Below are 16,854 nucleotides of genomic sequence, written 5' to 3' on the forward strand. Positions count from 1 at the left end.
CATAATGCTCTTTCAACACACATTTTATTTCATCAAAGTACTAATGTTGCTGCAATGTCATCACAACAATGTTAGGCAATAATTTGAATTGTTCTAGGAAAACTCACCACATGCTAAAATTCTACAGTTGTAATTCTACTGCCAGAATAGGCTTTTCTGATTAGACCTTGATGGAAAAACTTGTACTGAAAGTCAGAACAACTAGTGCCAAAGACTAGCTGTATAAATGCCGAACTAAAAAAGAAAAAAAAAAAACTAAAAAACTAGAAAAGGTCTGCCTCTCAAAATTCAGATTTCAAAATCCAGTTTGAATTGCTGTATACTTTAATCGAGCCATTTATCTACACTTTTCTACACATTTCTCATGATAAACCATTTGTGCAATAAAAAGTGATAAAACTGTTTGTGTGAGAAAACATTGGTAACATTCATCATGTTCTTGAGACTTGTCCCATCTCACTTCAGGTTGCATGTTCCATTAGTTTGAAAACATATGCATGTGTTACCAGTTATTATTTTCCTGTCAAAACTCATAAGCAGGGGGAGTTTAAACTACGCTGCTAAAGCTAAAAGTCACAGATGCAGACAAGTATGAAAGAGTGGTCTTGGATTTGGAAACAGTGCTCGTGTCTTACTGATTAGACAAGCAGAGAGGTTATATCTTTAATTCTTGAAAGTCAGTGACAGAGCAGCAAATGGTGTTACCTGAACTCCTGCATATGTGCGCAGCATGTTTCCCCTGCGTGGACCTGCACGTTCATTATGCACCCGTCAGGTTTTCAGCTCGGCTCGTGTCCTGTCTTCATTGTCCTTATACGTCATCTTCTGCGCGCAGCCTGATAGAGAAACATGTTCGATGACTGCAATGGTCGCATGCACTGTGTATCAACAGACTGTAAACACGTGAGTCTTGAGGTGTCACTATCCAGTCAGAGCAAGGAAGAGCACGCCAGAAATCCTGATCTTTGTTAGCTTTGCTAGATATGTTGTCTCGTCATTTTACTGGATATATTGCACAGTCTACTTTGAAATATCTACTTCATTTGCTGAAGGAAATATTATTGAAGAGCACTCTCAAATCACAAAACAAAGAAAAGACCATATAAATGTTTACTGTTTAATTCACAACTGTATGTTGTGGCTATTTTAGACATTAAACTTCAAGTAAAATGAGGAAGGTGCTGTGGGACAGTGAGTCAAGAGCTCACCTTTACGTGGCCCTGGGTGAATTACATTCTAAATAAAAGGTTAAGCTTTTATATTCTCTCAGTCCAAAATATGGAACAAGCTTGAATTTCATTTGGGAACAAAAATGAATGAGTACCTGTATAATTAAATAAACATTTTCAGCATGGCCTTTGTGTGCAGTCATGCACTTGTAATAACTTGCCAATAGATGGCAACATCTCCCCATATGACTGGTGGCAGGTCATGTGGAGTGATTGGTGGAATGGAAAGGTCATGTTGCAGCCATGGAGCACATCATGCATTGGCTTCAGAAGTGATCTCATACCTGTTAAAACTAAGTCAACACCGCATCTAGCCAATTAAGCACAATTTGCAATTGACACAAGGTGGAATTTGCAGAGAACATCCATCGATGTTTGTTACAGAAAATGAATAACGTGTCTTGCATATAATAAGTAGAGGAACCACTGATGTGACTTTGAGGCTGTAATTATTATGCATTTAGCCTACCATTCCTGGGTCATGACTCCTCTGTGGTTTCATCTTGCTTGCAGGAACCTTCCTGTCCTTCATGATCAATGTGCTTAAGGTCTGAGATAACATGACAATGTCAAACCTGTCTCCATTTTGACCTCATAAAGGTAAGACTTAAATGCCAAAAACAAAAAGCTAAATTCAGAACAATGTGAGTTTTATATATAAATTGTCTTTGGGGTATTTAAAGAATTTGCAGGTTAGAGATTAGAGATTAGATCTCCCTGAAAGATTTAGTCTCCCTAAAAGATTTCACTGGGGTAGCGTAGAATTGCAAGCAGATAAGTGTTTTGCTTACACTTTGTCAATTAGCAGACACTCTTATCAATTGTGATTTACAAAAGTGCATACATATTGAAAGATGTTAATGCTTACAAGTTATAACATTCAGTGGAAATCTGAGGAATATTGTACAACTGAATGAGGTGTCTGAGTATGAAAAGCTCTCAGGCAGGTCTCTCAGGGTTAGACTTCGATTTCTTCAAACTAGTCTACTATTACGAGGTGGAATTTTTCATCTTTCAGAAAATAATACTCAGACATAATGCACAGATCATGAGAATTTTTTTATTTTAATACTGGAAAGCATACATTGGTGTTTAAATGTTAGGATTTTTTTTCTTGTTCCTGTGTTTGAGAAAATAAACTGTCGCTAAGACATAGTGCACCCTCCTTCCACTGAGTGAATCTAGACTTCTCAACACTGTCAGTGGGCCCTAAAGGCCAGCTACTGTTCAAAAAAGTGCAAGCCCTATACCTGAACTTTATTATAAACTATTATATCATAATCTTAAACATTGTTAAGTTGAAAAACAGTTAAAATAACTGTTGAAATGTAGAATAATCATAATGGTTGCGTCTGTGCAAAATAATCCCCAGGAAATAAATTAATCATTTTGATTAATCAGGTTCTAGAGATTTAAGAATTCAAATTTAAATTGTGTGATTTCACAAGGAAACTATGAACAGGCAGTAATTACTGTATGGAATAGATTAGGTTTTTTTTAGTGAAGGAGGCCAGGTGATAATGATATCCCATAATTCTGGTAATTGTGAATGTTAACTGGACAATAAACTGGACATGACCCAAATTAAACCGAAGTCATCCACAATGCCTTTGACAAGGACAGGCATGTAAAACACAGGGAAAGGCCTCTGCTTGAGGAAATACGGCAGGTCCACTGGAGCTAGGATGGGAAACCCTTGAAAATAAGATATTGAAGGAAACATTCACGCACTTCACGGCTTGCATATTTAACTTCTCCTTTTCGTGCCTTCTGCCAAACACCGTTTCATTATGTGTCAAATGTTTTACTCTTTTGTAAGCAGATTACCTCTCTAGTGCAACTTTCCAAAGAGGGGGCTTAACATTTTACCAATGGGAGAGGAAAGAGAGAGAAACTGTTCTCAGACAAACAGCAGCCACTCATACCACCATTTCTACAATAAAAACAAATACAGCATGTGGTTTAGTAAAAAAATCAAATGCACAAAGACAACACAGCTTGGTCATAAATAGAACAGTTTATAATCCCTCATACTGTACAGGCAGTTGCATTTGATGACAGTTACATATGCACTTACATTTGCACTCAGTACTCCAATGCTGAAATCAAAAAAAGCAAACAACATCATGGTTTAAATTACTTTCACTTTATCAATAAAAACAAACATAAATTATATAATGCACATTACATATCATATATAATTTTCAAAGCAAGTACTTAAGACATTTCATCTGAAGTAAGAAACAATGAATTTGTGATATTATATAAAATGAAAACGCTCTGTTGTGCATTTTGCCATTTAAAAGCAAAGTCTAAACAGGCCACTTTATAAGTTCACTGCACTTTTTTCTCACCATCACGCAGCTCCATCCCACACTCTTTTGCTTCTCTTACAAAATTATTAGTCAATATCCTGTACCATGAAGAGACACCAATTCCTTCTTAATTATTCAAGTTTTTTTTTCCAAACTGAACATGTCTCCCACCATTCTTCTAGACGAAACAACTGTAATGTAGCACCTTAAAATGAAACCTAACCAATATCAATAGTGAAAATAACATGAGAAGATAACAGAGCTGCAAAGAGCTGCTAACCGTGCAAATTCCCAAGTTCATAAATGAGCTCAAGAATGAGACTGAAAATACTGAGCTGGGATCAGTCTTCTTGCAATTTTTTTTTTATATCAGACACTTCTACCATGACATGAGGTTTGATTTATAGACAACACAGGGCAAAAGAGCCTTTTCGATAGAGGATGAAACCACTGCACTTCATTTTTTTAGATTAAATCCAAACACCTGTATGGTTGTTCAAATGCACCTCTTTCTCGTCACTTCAAAACTCAGTCATCGTACCTGGGGTCGGACTTCATTTTCCACTGCCATTAAACAACACCCCTTAGGCACAGTTTACATAAAACATGAGAGGTACATCTAAAATGCTCAGTTAAGCAAAACATTTTAAGATGCCTCAACCAACACTTAAAAGATTGCTCTCAATGCATTGCCCACATGTTATCGTGCTATGGAATACACTTCAAAGAACTATCACTATCGCATGCGTTTTTATTACCATACAAAACAAATGGACTGCACTTTGGTTGGATTTGCCCTTTTTGAAATGTTTAGATTCCAATTTAAAACTATAGGCTATAGGCTGCACGACAAGTTATTAAACTACTCTCTCTGCGTTGCAGCGTTGCAACATTTAAACAGTGGAATGATTGTGGGAAAGTGCCTATTTTACTTTCTGTTTTACTTAAGTGCAGGATTACCTCTAAACTTCATCTAGTCAACCTAATGAAGTGTATTTAATGATAATAATAAATAATTGACACGTTTCACCATGTATTTCGCAGCAGACACATGTGCTGTGTCTCCTTGTCATTGTATTCTTCTACTGCTGTGCCAGCACACAGGATGTCTTTTTAACGGACCTGCCTGCAGTGCAGAAGAAAACCTGTAAGACAATAACACAGTGAGTAACTGGTCATCATAATGGAGCTGGAAAACATATATATATATTTGCATATCTGGGGGGTGCATGTGTGTGACTGTGCGTGCACGCATGCGAGCGAGCAAATGAGCGATTTCCTCGACACGAAGATGACTAAGCAGCAGTGCGGCACAGTGGTCAAGAGCAGGGCTCATGACCCAAAGGCTGCAAGTTCAATTCCCCGCATTTCAGTTATACCCTTGGGCAAGGACTCAGTAAATCTCTGGCAGCGTTACTGGATGAAATGCAAAAAATTAATTAATTAATTAAAATAAGCTACCTATCTGGGTAATTCTGGGTAAGAGCTGTGCGTGTGCTAGGCAATGTAATGATTGTCCGTGATGATGCAGTATACATGCTTGCAGCAGCAATGTTTGTGCTGAGTATTTATGAATTTTCGTTTTAATCTGTCAGCGGAATTTGTCTGTATCTCATGTTATTAAGCTTCAGTAATGTTGCACACCACTTACATTTGAGCTCTGCCCTCGAGACCATTCCCGATAGTTCTCAACACTGGATTCAGAAGAGGAAAAACAGTATGCAGTCCCAAGATAGTTGAAGGAGACCAAAATGCTGAGGCAACATAATTTCCCTGAACAATTTCATGAAAATAAATCAGAAGACTGGAAGGCAGGGTCCCTCCTTGACCTCCTTGCTCCCTGGTTAATCCATACCTGTATGCCTGTGCTTACCTGTTCACTGTTGGTAAATTCAGCAGCACAGAGACGAGGTGGATCATCTCCGGCTAGATTTGGAGGTTGATGAAGGGCGCAAAGTCGACAACGTCCTGCAGCAGCACCAGAGCCCTCTGCAGCGGCGGCTCCACGTCGATCTCCACGTTCCTCTTACGCAGGAGTCCCAGGCTGGATTCGGTCACGTTGTGGCAGTGGTTCACCTTCAGGGACCGCAGCTTGGGACAGTACTCTGCAACGGTCCTGTAAACACAGCAGGAAGAGATCATGTCTGCCTCTGGTGCCAGCTACAACTGATGACACGCACTTTTGAAACGCCTTCATGGGGAATGCTCTTACAAAGTATGACGTTCACATGCATTGAAAAAGCAATATTCACACATTACTGAATAAATGCGAAACATTTTTGACTGCTGCCATAAAGAAGCATCCACTTCATTTAGAACAGGATATTGCACTTTCAAAGTACACAAAATTAGAGCAATCTTTACATGGAATCAATACTAAAAACAATTGGATTTTACAATGCATTACAAATTATGGTTCAATGTGATTTGTACATTTGTTTAATGCAGATTAAGTTAGCTGCCAAGAAATTAACACGCTACTTACTAGTGACGGATTTAAAATGTGTTAAATCTACTATACAGGTTCTTAAGAGAGGCCTACATTATTATTTCTTCATTTTGAACACCTAATGAATGAGGTCATGAAAGGAGAATAAACTGTAACACTGTTCAGGCCCAAATGTGTCAGCAAGTAAGAATATCTACAGCATAATTTGCTAGTTTAATCTCATTTGTGTAAACAACATCAATTTCTTGGTAGCATCTTGGTAAGAGCCAAAATTTCCTTGATCAGAAGCAAGAAGTGTGAAGCTATTTAAAACCAGAGGGATATTCTTTTAAAGTGACACACACAGAGCATGCTGGCAATAAAAAATGAACACTTGTCAGCTGTGAATTCTGACCAGGAGTTCTGTACATTGCCCCTTTGAGTCAGAGTTCAGGCGTTCATAGGCACACCCTGAGAGAGAAGCTAACAGCAGCGGTACCTGATGGACTCATTGCGAACCCGCAGGCAGCCCGTCAGGTCCAGCTGCTCCAGCCCTCTGCAGTTCTTGGCCACCTCCTCCACGGACGTGTCGGTGATGTTGGCGTTGACTGCCACCGACAGGGACTTCAGCCCCGGACACTTCTTGGCCAGGTAGCAGATGGCCTCGTCCTTCAGCTGCCGGCAGGCGGTGAGGTCGATGGACTGCAGCCCCCCGCAGTGGTCGGCCAGGCTGCGCAGAGACAGGCTGTCCACCCACTCGCAGTGCGCCAGGCCCAGGTGCTTCAAGTGCGCGCAGCTCAGCGACACCGCCACCAGAGAGTGCCGGCTCAGGCACACACAGCCCCTCATGTCGACCCGGAGCAGGTGCTGGTTTTGGCCAATAACCGGCAGCAGTTCTTTGTCCGTCACCCAATCAGAGCAGTTCTGGAGCGACAGGTTCTGGAGAACTTTGTTGTCCCGCAGCATGTTGCAAAAGGCCTCCTTGGGTATGCTGGGCCCAATCTGACGATGACAGGGGACAACATGACAGTTGGAAGTACAGCAATCTTCATCAATAAAGTGAAGTGCTTTGGATTCTCAACTGAAGGAAAAACACACGTTGACACCGCAAAGTTTTTTTTTTTTTTTCCCCACACAGACTTATTGATGGATTTAATAGTTAACCATATTTGCAGTGGAAGCAGAGACCTTTAGTGTTCAAAGCCAGGCTTGACAAAGCACACTCATGACAAGCTGAATGACAAGCCAAGTTGGACTGAATCGCCTTTTCGTTAAACTTCTTATTTTCTTATGTAATTAGCTATGGGTGTAACGTGAACAGAGATGCCACATTTTAATGCCTTGTAGATTTCAGTTCATAAATTGATATGAATCAGTCTGCATGTAGTTAATTACATTACATATTTTTTAAATTTCCTCTGAAATTCATGTAAACTTTGTACATTTTTTAGTTCATGTGAAATGTTATATGCTGCATTCATTACCTGTTTAAGGTCGAATGTGCGACAGTTCGCCAGGTAGACCTGAATGAGTGCATGGAATTGTTTGCTCACTCTCTGTAGGCTGACCAGGTGGCGCAGTGGGAGGTAGCAGAAAATGTGTGTGACCAGCACATCTTCCCATGGTAAGTCCAAGAGTCCAAGACACCTGGAAAAATTGGTCACATATAAATACTTCTGACACCACCGAGGACTACAAGCAACACCGACCTTTTCCCCTGTTACCTTGCTATATAACTAGACTAGTTACCTAAATTAGTGTGGTACTTGGTGTTCGCTAGCTTGATCACTATCTAAATAGCTACAAAGCTCAGGAGACTATAAGGGAAATCCAGACTTTGTGCGCTGTATTTAGCTTTCTAGCTAGCTAGCTAGTCTGCTGAATAACGTATTACAGATGAACCTACTCATTCTACAAAGCTAACATCAGTTACCTAGCTGGGCGCCTCTCGCTAACATGCTGGGTGACTGTCTAGCTATCAAGTTGCCCACAATTGCAATAATTACTGACCGAACTGCATCGCTAAATAACAGTCTTGCAACTACACAAAATTAACGGGAGTTTTTTAAAACACGTCGAAACACCAGGCGTGTTGTAATTAAACAGCTACGGTCTGTTTCACCTGATTAATAAACAAATCAGATGTTTAAGATCATACTTGCGCCCTTCTGTTCCCTCTTCCATTTCTTGGCAAAAAAAAATATTCAGTCCACAAGACTAAGCTATTAGCTAGCTATTTGGCTAGCTCTATCTATGTAGCACCGGTGGGAATACTATCCAGCTAGCTAGCTCTACTGTCCATGAAACAGAAAGGACCGGGTACAGGTTTCCGGGTTCGTGTGCATCTTTGTTTTGGTTCCGAAACGTTTGTAAGAAACGCTCCCTCTGTTACTGGTCGTTCCACTTTAAAAGACGCCTAACGTCCGCCAAAGCTGTTACATTCACATTTGCACATTTAGCAATAAGTCAGTAAATAAATGAATGAATAAATACTCTAGAGTGGAATATATATACGTGTATATAATGTCTATCGACATCGATAGATATACGATATATATGATAACATATACATTTATGTGCAGTATATATATATTTAATTTTCTTGTAGCGTTACTAAGGAATTTGTTCCCTGCTACATCCCCTAAATTCTATCACAGCAGGTTTTATTAAACGATAAAAGGGAATGCATTAATCATGTTACCTGTTCACTGAAAACAAGCAGAAACACATGACACATGGGTGGATTTGCATACTCATGCAGATGTTTGAACAAATAGCCTCATTGGGCCATTCACCTCCAAGCAGGACTACAAAGGAGTCAATCATGCTGAACATTTGCTGACCAAAGAGCCTGGAATCTCTGAATGAGGAGGGGTAACTGGGGTGGTCACTATACTCATTCTACTGACTAAAATGGCTCTCTCTGCATGTGCCGGTGCCCATCCCCGGTGCCCCATGATGGCGGGGACATCCATTTATGATTTCACCGTTGAGACCCTAGAAGGCCAACACGTTTCACTCAACGAGTACAGAGGCAAGGTGCTGCTCATTGTCAACCTGGCCACCTTCTGAGGGTCCACAATAGAGGAGGTAATGATTCTGTGCTGTTTGGGCCAGATATTTCTGTTAGAACCAGGTTCAGCATTTGTTGCTGTACATATCTTGTCTTTGTGTTTCTCGGTTTTTTAACGTACTTACATACTGGAGGTTGAAAACACAGCATGACTCCTGCACCATGTTACTTTTTCTGAAGTGACATTTGGGTACTCTCTGTTTCTGGTATATCATCCAGTACCACAGATTGAATGCACTCATGGATATGTATGGTGGCCACAACTTTACTGTCCTTGGATTCCCCTGTAATCAGTTTGGGCTTCAGTCACCTGGTAAGAGCTTTCTGTTGGGGGCTTTTCACTTTAACAGTCAGTGTAGCCCTTTCACTTTTATTACATCATTATGGGCCTACAAAGGAATGCTGACTTCATGTTCTGTAAATGAAAAAAATACTAGCCAAAACACTACTTGTTTTCAAAAAATGTTTATATATTATGTTTAAAGGTGTGATACACAAATGTTCTGTAGCTGGATATACTTGATGTTGTAACAGTTGTGTTATATTATTTTTTTAACAGTAGCATTGGCATATTAACATTGTCATATTATTGTACTATTACTGTATTGTACTGTATTATTGTCGCTGATATCTCACTTCCTTATTGTTGGATGTGGATTCTGGATTATAAAATATCAGGGTACAATCAGTTGTTGAGAATTTTGCAAAGCATGCCAGGTCATTACTGGCATTTAGTAGATGCTCTTATCCAGAGTTCCAGGTAAATCGCTAATATTATATTTTAAAACATTAAAAAAGAAATATTCTGAAATCAATGCATGGGCAATCCTATGGACCCTCTTGATTTGTCAGTTCAAAAGTCTAACAAATTTGTTTCAGAAATCTACCTCTGAAGACATTCATTTCCGACATCTGATTTTTTTGGGATCACATAATTGATATCATTCGTAGTTACTCTATATGTTACTACACATCTTTCAAATGAATCTGTTTCTGTACCTCAAATCTGTACTACTTTCATTCATAACTATCTGTAAGGATAATAATACTGAAGCGCTGAAGCTCTTTCAGATATGATAAATAATGGCCATAATCAGTAATATTGCTGATCTTTTTATTGTTACTTGTGTGTTTTTCCCTTTTTAGAGGGAAACCATGAAACCATCAATGTACTGAAATATGTAAGGCCAGGTGGAGGATTCATGCCAAAGTTCCCCATATTTGGCAAGCTTGAGGTCAATGGAATAAATGAAGACCCTCTCTTCACTTACCTCAAGGTATAACATTTAACACCTGTAATTGTACCTTCATTGTAATGCTCAGAATTACACCAATAGGACATTTGTGTCTCTGTGCTGTTCCCTGTAATCTCTCCAATCCAAAACACCTCTCACACTACTAAATGCAAGGGGTGTCATAGACCTAGATAACTTTAAGCATTGGAATATGTGTACAGCCTTAATGCACCTGTATAAAGCATTAACAACCATGGAATGAGGACAGTTCCTAGTCTGTGAATCCAGTGCCCACAGGGTTGAGGTCAGAATTTTTCTAATCACAATCATACCATAAATAAACCATTTCTTCTTGTTTAGCTTTGTCACTACAATCAATGGCAATCATTTTATTTCATGCTGCACATGCTTGATCTGCTGCTAATTATTCTCAGCAGTCAATTTTACTGTTATGAGCAACAGTAAATCTCTACGGTGACAGTAATTGGCTATGAGTTGTTACATTCTGCACTGCTTTTATGCCGATATAATTTACTCTTTCTTTTAGGAGTCCTTAAATTACGTCAACCCTGTTATTGGAGATATGAAGAAATTCTATTGGTCTCCAATTAAAGTCAATGACATACGCTGGAACTTTGAGAAGTTTCTGATCAGAGCTGATGGCATACCATACAGGAGGTAAGCCAAATAACCCTGAACACACAAAAATATAACATTGCTTTCACGTCATGACAATGCTTAATAGTCTTGTTTCTCTTTTTTAATTCTAGATACGAGCTACACAGTCCAATCACTGAGGCGGAGAAAGACATAGCAGAGCTTCTGTAGAGGCCTGCTCTCAGTGTAAATTGGCAATGAGGTCGCCGCTTCACCGAGAGAGGCAGTGTGACGATCCCTCAGAAAATGCAAGCATGCACCTGAGTTGGATCTGATGGGTTTGGGAAGAAGGCTCTGAGTTTTAGTGCATTCGCTCAGGGCGTTGTGTCCCACCAGCCTCTTGCAGTGTTAGGCCATCTTCACTTGCTGTTCTTCTGATGTCTCTCTTTGATTTGAACCATTACAGAAATGTGAATTATTTCTAAATAGTAAAAATATGTGTCATCCAAGTTCTTGATTTCAACATGTGTTTTTTAATGTTCACACAACCTTATTTTTTTATTCTCATCTCTTCTCTTGGTTGTCTGAAACATAAACCTGATGATTATAAAAATGACCACACCAAAGACTGGTATTACAGTTTCCAACATTGTATTTAATAGCAATTTAGGGTAGTGCTGTGAGAACATAAAATGCAAGGAAATTGTTAGTTGGTAGTACCAAGCACTTATACATCAGCCTCCAGCTGAACACCACCCATGGAGTTCATTTTCAAACTTTTCCAGAAATTTTAATTGAGTGTGAAATTTGGCACATTTATTTGCACCACTTGCTATTTCTTAATGCAGCCAGACAGCACAGACTGTATTGTTTTTCTGTTTAAAACATTAAACTCAGCACTTATTCTGTTGTCTTAAAACAAGAACAGCAAGAGAATGATGCTGAAATAGCAACATAATGCAATAACATAAATGTTTAAAATGAATCAACAAAAGGCAACAATCCAAGAAATGAACACTGAAAAGTACCAGTATCTAAAAATATAAAACATATTTTTACATTCCATGGTATATTTTACATTCTGTAGTATATCTCCATAAACACTGTATAAAGAAATTATGTAATTTATGTAATGTCTGTTTTCATACCAAACTTACAAAACTTGTGTTTTGATATTACTAACCTTTGCATTTTACTTTTTCGCCTGCAAAAGAAGCAGCATTTTTAATGAAGACATTAGCTCATATAAATGATCACTCTCACTCTGATCATTACAGTACAGTGGATATATCATAATATTCCAGTGCTGGCTTACAGAATTGTTGATGTATGAATACACATAACAATTATAGCAGCTCAGATGTGTTTGCTGTGAATCTCTGTGAAAGACCTTACATTGCTTACAAGGATGTGGAACTCTAATCCACAAGAGCTGCAACAAAGCCCCTCCCTGGTCATGAGGGAGAGAGAGAGAGTACGAAAGAGGGAGAGACAGAACGGAAATAATCACATGGGCAGTCACAGGGAACGGGACGAAACACAGCCTCTCAGTATGAACTCTGTAATATTAAGCAGTTGGTTGGCACCATTTTCCCTTCTATTTGCTGGAGAAGTCAGGAGTCGGTGGTGTGGAAGAGGAGGCAGTCATGGCTGGATCCCTCTGACAGCCACACAGCCAGATGCTGGGAGAGGCTGACAGTGGGCACTGCTGGGATATTGTTGTTCTGACAGAGGCCCACAGCTCTTTGAGGCTAAGTGAGGTCTACATATTTCATATGACTGACTTAGATTTTTCTGTCAAAAAAGTACATAAACATATATCATAGATTTTTTAAAAGTCCAATATTCAAGGCATTTGCAGAATATAATTACAGAAATTATTACATTTTGCTGATCCAATCTACAGATGGGATATAAACTATGAACAGATAAAATGGTATAGTTTTCCAAGCATCAAAATATAATATTACTCATGTATTGTGGTTACATTTTTACACAACAGAATTAATATTAGCTGCATTGCTTAATTACCAATTACATTGTATGAGTCAACTCTGAGATCTAGCAATCTACTTTTTAACATTGATACTCCTGCTTAAATTGTACAATTTATGCTCACGTTATTTACAGTGTACAGTATTGAAATCTCTACTCCATATGTTTGGTGTTATATTGTAAAGAGTGTAAATTTGCATACCAGCTCTCCGTGTGAAATGAATGGGATGAAGTGGAATGAAATTCCCAACTGTAAGTATCCCGTAGTTTTTCTGTGCCTGAACATGTATACATGGCAAAAATTTTAAGGCAACATAGGATCAACACAGCCATTATTGACAGAAAAGGCGCTCTTTTTGCAGTTTTTTGCAATGCTACACTTGGTAGTAGAAGAATTATAAACATTTGTTGCAATTTTATATTATGTGAAAGTTCACAAATAATACTTAAACCGGCAGTGCTGCTGAAATGTCGCCTAACAGCCTTAAGAGAGTCAGAGGTATTTTTAACCATCAAAAAATGGCGACATCTGGAGTTAATGTCTGACACCCACTCTAAATCATAAATGAATGGGGTTCTGTGTTTTCACTGTCAATGGTCGGTGATGTTGGGCTTACAAACTCCCAAGATCAGTAAAAGGGCGACGTGAAATGGTAACACATGACACAAAATGATCAATCATAAATTTACGGGTTTCAGATGTGATTAGACGTGGAAAATGCATCCCATGTACTGTAATATGGTATCTTACGCAGTTTGAAATAATGCACTGTAGTATATATCATAATATGCACTGAAATGCATTAATACGTACAAGTATTATATGATATAAAATATATGCAACATACGCAGTTAATAAGCCCATGTTTATTTATATCTGTTCGCTGTGCACATAAATTGCAAGCGCAGTTTTGTAGGGTAATAGTTAATAGAACCTTTTCCCTTCCCGTAGCTCCTCTTTTGCGCGTGCGTCTATCGCTTTGGCTCTCAGTGTTGTTGCAAGATGGCTGCGCTTGGTGCCCGGCGGTGGGCCCGAGCCCTGACCAAGGGGAACGGGCGAAGCGTTACAGCTCTTATCTCTGGGGCAAGGGCAGGTCGGTCCCTTATTGTACGTTATTCCACACATTATTTGGCGTTTGTTTCATGACAGCATTTTTTCAGTATAATGCCGTTTGTACGTTAATGATTAGGAAGGTTTAACCTTGAATGTTTGCTAAGTTCGCTTGCTAATGTCAGCTAGCTAGCAGAAGATATTACACTGTACTTAAATTAACGTTAGTTAAATTCCAGACTGTATACCTAGCTAAGTGTTTCTTTGATATTAGCGTCGTTGTTTCATAGCTATGATTTATTCAGACTTTATAACTGACTGGCTAGGGTGTTTGATGTTCTGTCTCAATACCTTAACAGCCTCCGGACCATCTAAAGATATGCTGCCCGGACCATACCCCAGGACCCCCGAAGAGATGGCTGCTGCAGCGAAGAAGTATAACATGAGAGTGGAGGACTACAAGCCATACCCCGATGAGGGCATGGGGTAAAGTTGCATCTTGAACATGCATGAAGATCTGCATTTGCTAGGTTGTTAAGTGATGTACCGTGAAACATTCAATTGTTTACAGCAAAGCTCAGTTATTAACATCGAATTGTGAGGGCCCAAGACCGCTGCGTGTTCATTTGACAGGTAAAATAATAACGTGTTGTATGTGGTATACAGCACGTTATTTCACCTGTCACACGAACGTTTATGAGAATGAGGGGCGCTCTTCTGTTAAACAGTTTTTAAATACATTGGATTATTTATTGTGTCCTAACGTCGACTCATCAGTTGGTTGCTATTTGTACTTTTTATAGGTTTGGAGATTACCCCATGTTGCCTGCTAGGTCACAGCATGAGAGAGACCCTTGGTACTCATGGGATCACCCTGACCTCAGGCGGAACTGGGGGGAGCCGGTATGTCACATTGAAATAGCTTGTCCATTATTCCTGAACCTGAATGAATATTAAGTCCTTTTGTGTCTCCTTTTGTCAAAGCTGATTGTTTTCTTTGTGGTACCACTTGTAAATGTTTGAATATTTCCTCTGATGTTTGGACATGCTTGAAAATTTATTCAGATTAATATTGTTTATCTTAGCTGATGAAAAATTCAACTGTGGACATTTTTCTCCTTGCAGGAATGTAGAGCTCACTGAAGATATTTGTTTTCTTGATAGATGCACTGGGATTTTGACATGTTCATCAGGAACCGGGTGGACACCTCCCCCAGCCCTGTCGACTGGAAGACTATGACCAAACATTTGTTTGGGTTCATTGGGTTCATGTTGTTCATGTTCTATCTTGGGGAAAAATACCCTGCCTACCAGCCTGTGGTGAGTGTGAAACAGGAACTGTGATACATTGTATTAAAAGAACCTTTTATGGATGAATGCTGTGTGTGCAACAGGTGTATGGGCTCAAAAGAATATAATATGTGATTGTGACTAGTTGCAGAGCAAGCAAGGATGGCCAGACCAGCTACATGTGTTAGTATTCTGTCTAGCAAGGTAGTGCCATTGTATTTCCATTTAGATAACACGTACCTGGTTTAACATTTAATGTTTATTAAATATTCAATGCATCGTATTGTGTAACATTACAAAGGAATGTGCAACAGTTGTTTGCAAAAATACACAGGGGTGTGCACATGCATCAGTACAAATGTTTAACACTAAATCTCAGAACCTAATAGAGTCGTATGTTTTGGTTTGTTGCACTGACCTGTGTGTAGAGAGCTCAAGCCAATACAAAAAATTTGGTTTGGTTTCATTACATTATCATGAAGTGCACTTAGCTACAGAAGGACATCAGACAACTGCCTTTTAAATGTAGAATAGAGTAACAAATTACAGGTGTCAGTGCAATATAGTGTAGCATTATCACAACAAAGAGAGGAGCTTGCATCCTGTACATCAGGAATCAGGAAGACGGTATGTAGAAAGGAAATGCAAAGCTAAGTGATCACTAATGAATGTTTTTCCCACATGACATCCATTATTAAATATGCAAAAAATAGGAAATCCAGCTATATGTGTTCTTTAAAAAATACTGTTTTGATTGTGAATGACACAAGCTTGTCCACCATAGATCACCTTGGCAGTAAATTTACAGATATGTTCATCTCATATGTTGCAGTGAGACAGATTCAGAGCCATTTAATTTGTGTTGAGACTGGTACATCTTTAAGAGCGATTGTCTTATTGTTGCCTGGCAGTTGTATCCTGCTAAATAATGGCCAGTTCAATGTCATTTGTGCTATTACAATAGACGCAGCAAAACATGAGCATGCTCCTTTCAAATTGTGAAGGGTGTAAACAGAAGTTGCTATAGCCTCTTTTGTGATCTCTTTGAGCAAAACTGACATATTAATATCAGGTAAATGCAGAGACAGCTGTTCATGATCATAATGCCAGGTCATTTTTTCCTTATATGATTATTGTAAGAATATGGTTCTCATGATTTTTTTACAATTGTGTAGACATTGGGAGCCATTGTGATTAAAAATGTATTATCAAATCTAACAAGGAAACTCTTTTCTCTATTTCAGGCTCCTAAGCAGTATCCCTACAATAACCTGTACCTGGAGAGAGGAGGTGATCCAGATAAACAGCCTGAGGAAGTGAAACATTATGAAATCTAATATGTTAAATGTTTGCCCTATATATTCTGTATATTACTGACACTGTAATAAACATCACTGATGTGACCAAGAAAAACCAAGAGAGTTTTTCCTTTTTGCTTTCTGGTCCTGCCTGTCCAGTGAAATGATTAAAGCAGGTATCTCTTGACATCAAAGTATGTTTCTTTGTCATCTATGCTGAACAATAAATAACTTTGTCAAAGGTTCCGATGCATATCCTTTAACATTGTTCACATCACACAAATCTCATGATTCAGGTTAATTTTTGGGGTCATTTTTATGTTGTTTGCCATTGAAATAATTA

At 38.9% G+C, this 16,854-nt stretch overlaps 3 protein-coding genes across 3 annotated transcripts; 2 read left to right on the top strand and 1 right to left on the bottom strand.

The window, feature by feature from the left end:
- Positions 1–3,554: 3,554 nt before the first annotated feature.
- Positions 3,555–8,278, bottom strand: fbxl15 (F-box and leucine-rich repeat protein 15). The gene is made up of 5 exons (XM_036541467.1): positions 8,131–8,278; positions 7,457–7,619; positions 6,472–6,974; positions 5,418–5,660; positions 3,555–4,689 (listed from the first exon to the last, which is right to left on the bottom strand). The coding sequence occupies exons 1-4, from the start codon at positions 8,154–8,156 to the stop codon at positions 5,471–5,473; spliced, it is 882 nt and encodes a 293-aa protein (XP_036397360.1). The 5' UTR covers positions 8,157–8,278; the 3' UTR covers positions 3,555–4,689; positions 5,418–5,470.
- Positions 8,279–9,279: 1,001 nt separating this feature from the next.
- On the top strand, positions 9,280–11,108 carry gpx9 (glutathione peroxidase 9). The gene is made up of 4 exons (XM_036551138.1): positions 9,280–9,358; positions 10,192–10,322; positions 10,828–10,958; positions 11,051–11,108. The coding sequence occupies exons 1-4, from the start codon at positions 9,286–9,288 to the stop codon at positions 11,106–11,108; spliced, it is 393 nt and encodes a 130-aa protein (XP_036407031.1). The 5' UTR covers positions 9,280–9,285.
- Positions 11,109–13,828: 2,720 nt separating this feature from the next.
- Positions 13,829–16,705, top strand: ndufb8 (NADH:ubiquinone oxidoreductase subunit B8). Its single transcript, XM_036538339.1, has 5 exons — positions 13,829–13,966; positions 14,283–14,409; positions 14,727–14,826; positions 15,088–15,243; positions 16,458–16,705. Exons 1-5 carry the CDS (start codon positions 13,876–13,878, stop codon positions 16,548–16,550), a joined length of 567 nt encoding a protein of 188 aa, XP_036394232.1. The 5' UTR covers positions 13,829–13,875; the 3' UTR covers positions 16,551–16,705.
- The last annotated feature ends 149 nt before the right edge of the window (positions 16,706–16,854 follow it).

This window comes from Megalops cyprinoides, chromosome 1 (assembly GCF_013368585.1).
Source record: "Megalops cyprinoides isolate fMegCyp1 chromosome 1, fMegCyp1.pri, whole genome shotgun sequence".
Classification (NCBI taxonomy): Eukaryota; Metazoa; Chordata; class Actinopteri; order Elopiformes; family Megalopidae; genus Megalops; species Megalops cyprinoides.

Excerpts from the sequence above, each read along its gene's own strand:
- ndufb8 (XM_036538339.1), top strand. The coding sequence starts at position 13,876 with ATGGCTGCGCTTGGTGCCCGGCGGTGGGCCCGAGCCCTGACCAAGGGG. Across the intron at positions 14,410-14,726 it reads TACCCCGATGAGGGCATGGG|GTTTGGAGATTACCCCATGT; the intron begins GTAAAGTTGCAT and ends TACTTTTTATAG. Across the intron at positions 14,827-15,087 it reads GGCGGAACTGGGGGGAGCCG|ATGCACTGGGATTTTGACAT; the intron begins GTATGTCACATT and ends TTTTCTTGATAG.
- gpx9 (XM_036551138.1), top strand. The coding sequence starts at position 9,286 with ATGGATATGTATGGTGGCCACAACTTTACTGTCCTTGGATTCCCCTGT. Across the intron at positions 10,323-10,827 it reads CTCTCTTCACTTACCTCAAG|GAGTCCTTAAATTACGTCAA; the intron begins GTATAACATTTA and ends TCTTTCTTTTAG. Across the intron at positions 10,959-11,050 it reads GATGGCATACCATACAGGAG|ATACGAGCTACACAGTCCAA; the intron begins GTAAGCCAAATA and ends TTTTAATTCTAG.
- fbxl15 (XM_036541467.1), bottom strand. The coding sequence starts at position 8,156 with ATGGAAGAGGGAACAGAAGGGCGCAA. Across the intron at positions 7,620-8,130 it reads GAGGGAACAGAAGGGCGCAA|GTGTCTTGGACTCTTGGACT; the intron begins GTATGATCTTAA and ends CAATTTTTCCAG. Across the intron at positions 5,661-6,471 it reads GTTCGCAATGAGTCCATCAG|GACCGTTGCAGAGTACTGTC; the intron begins GTACCGCTGCTG and ends CTGTGTTTACAG.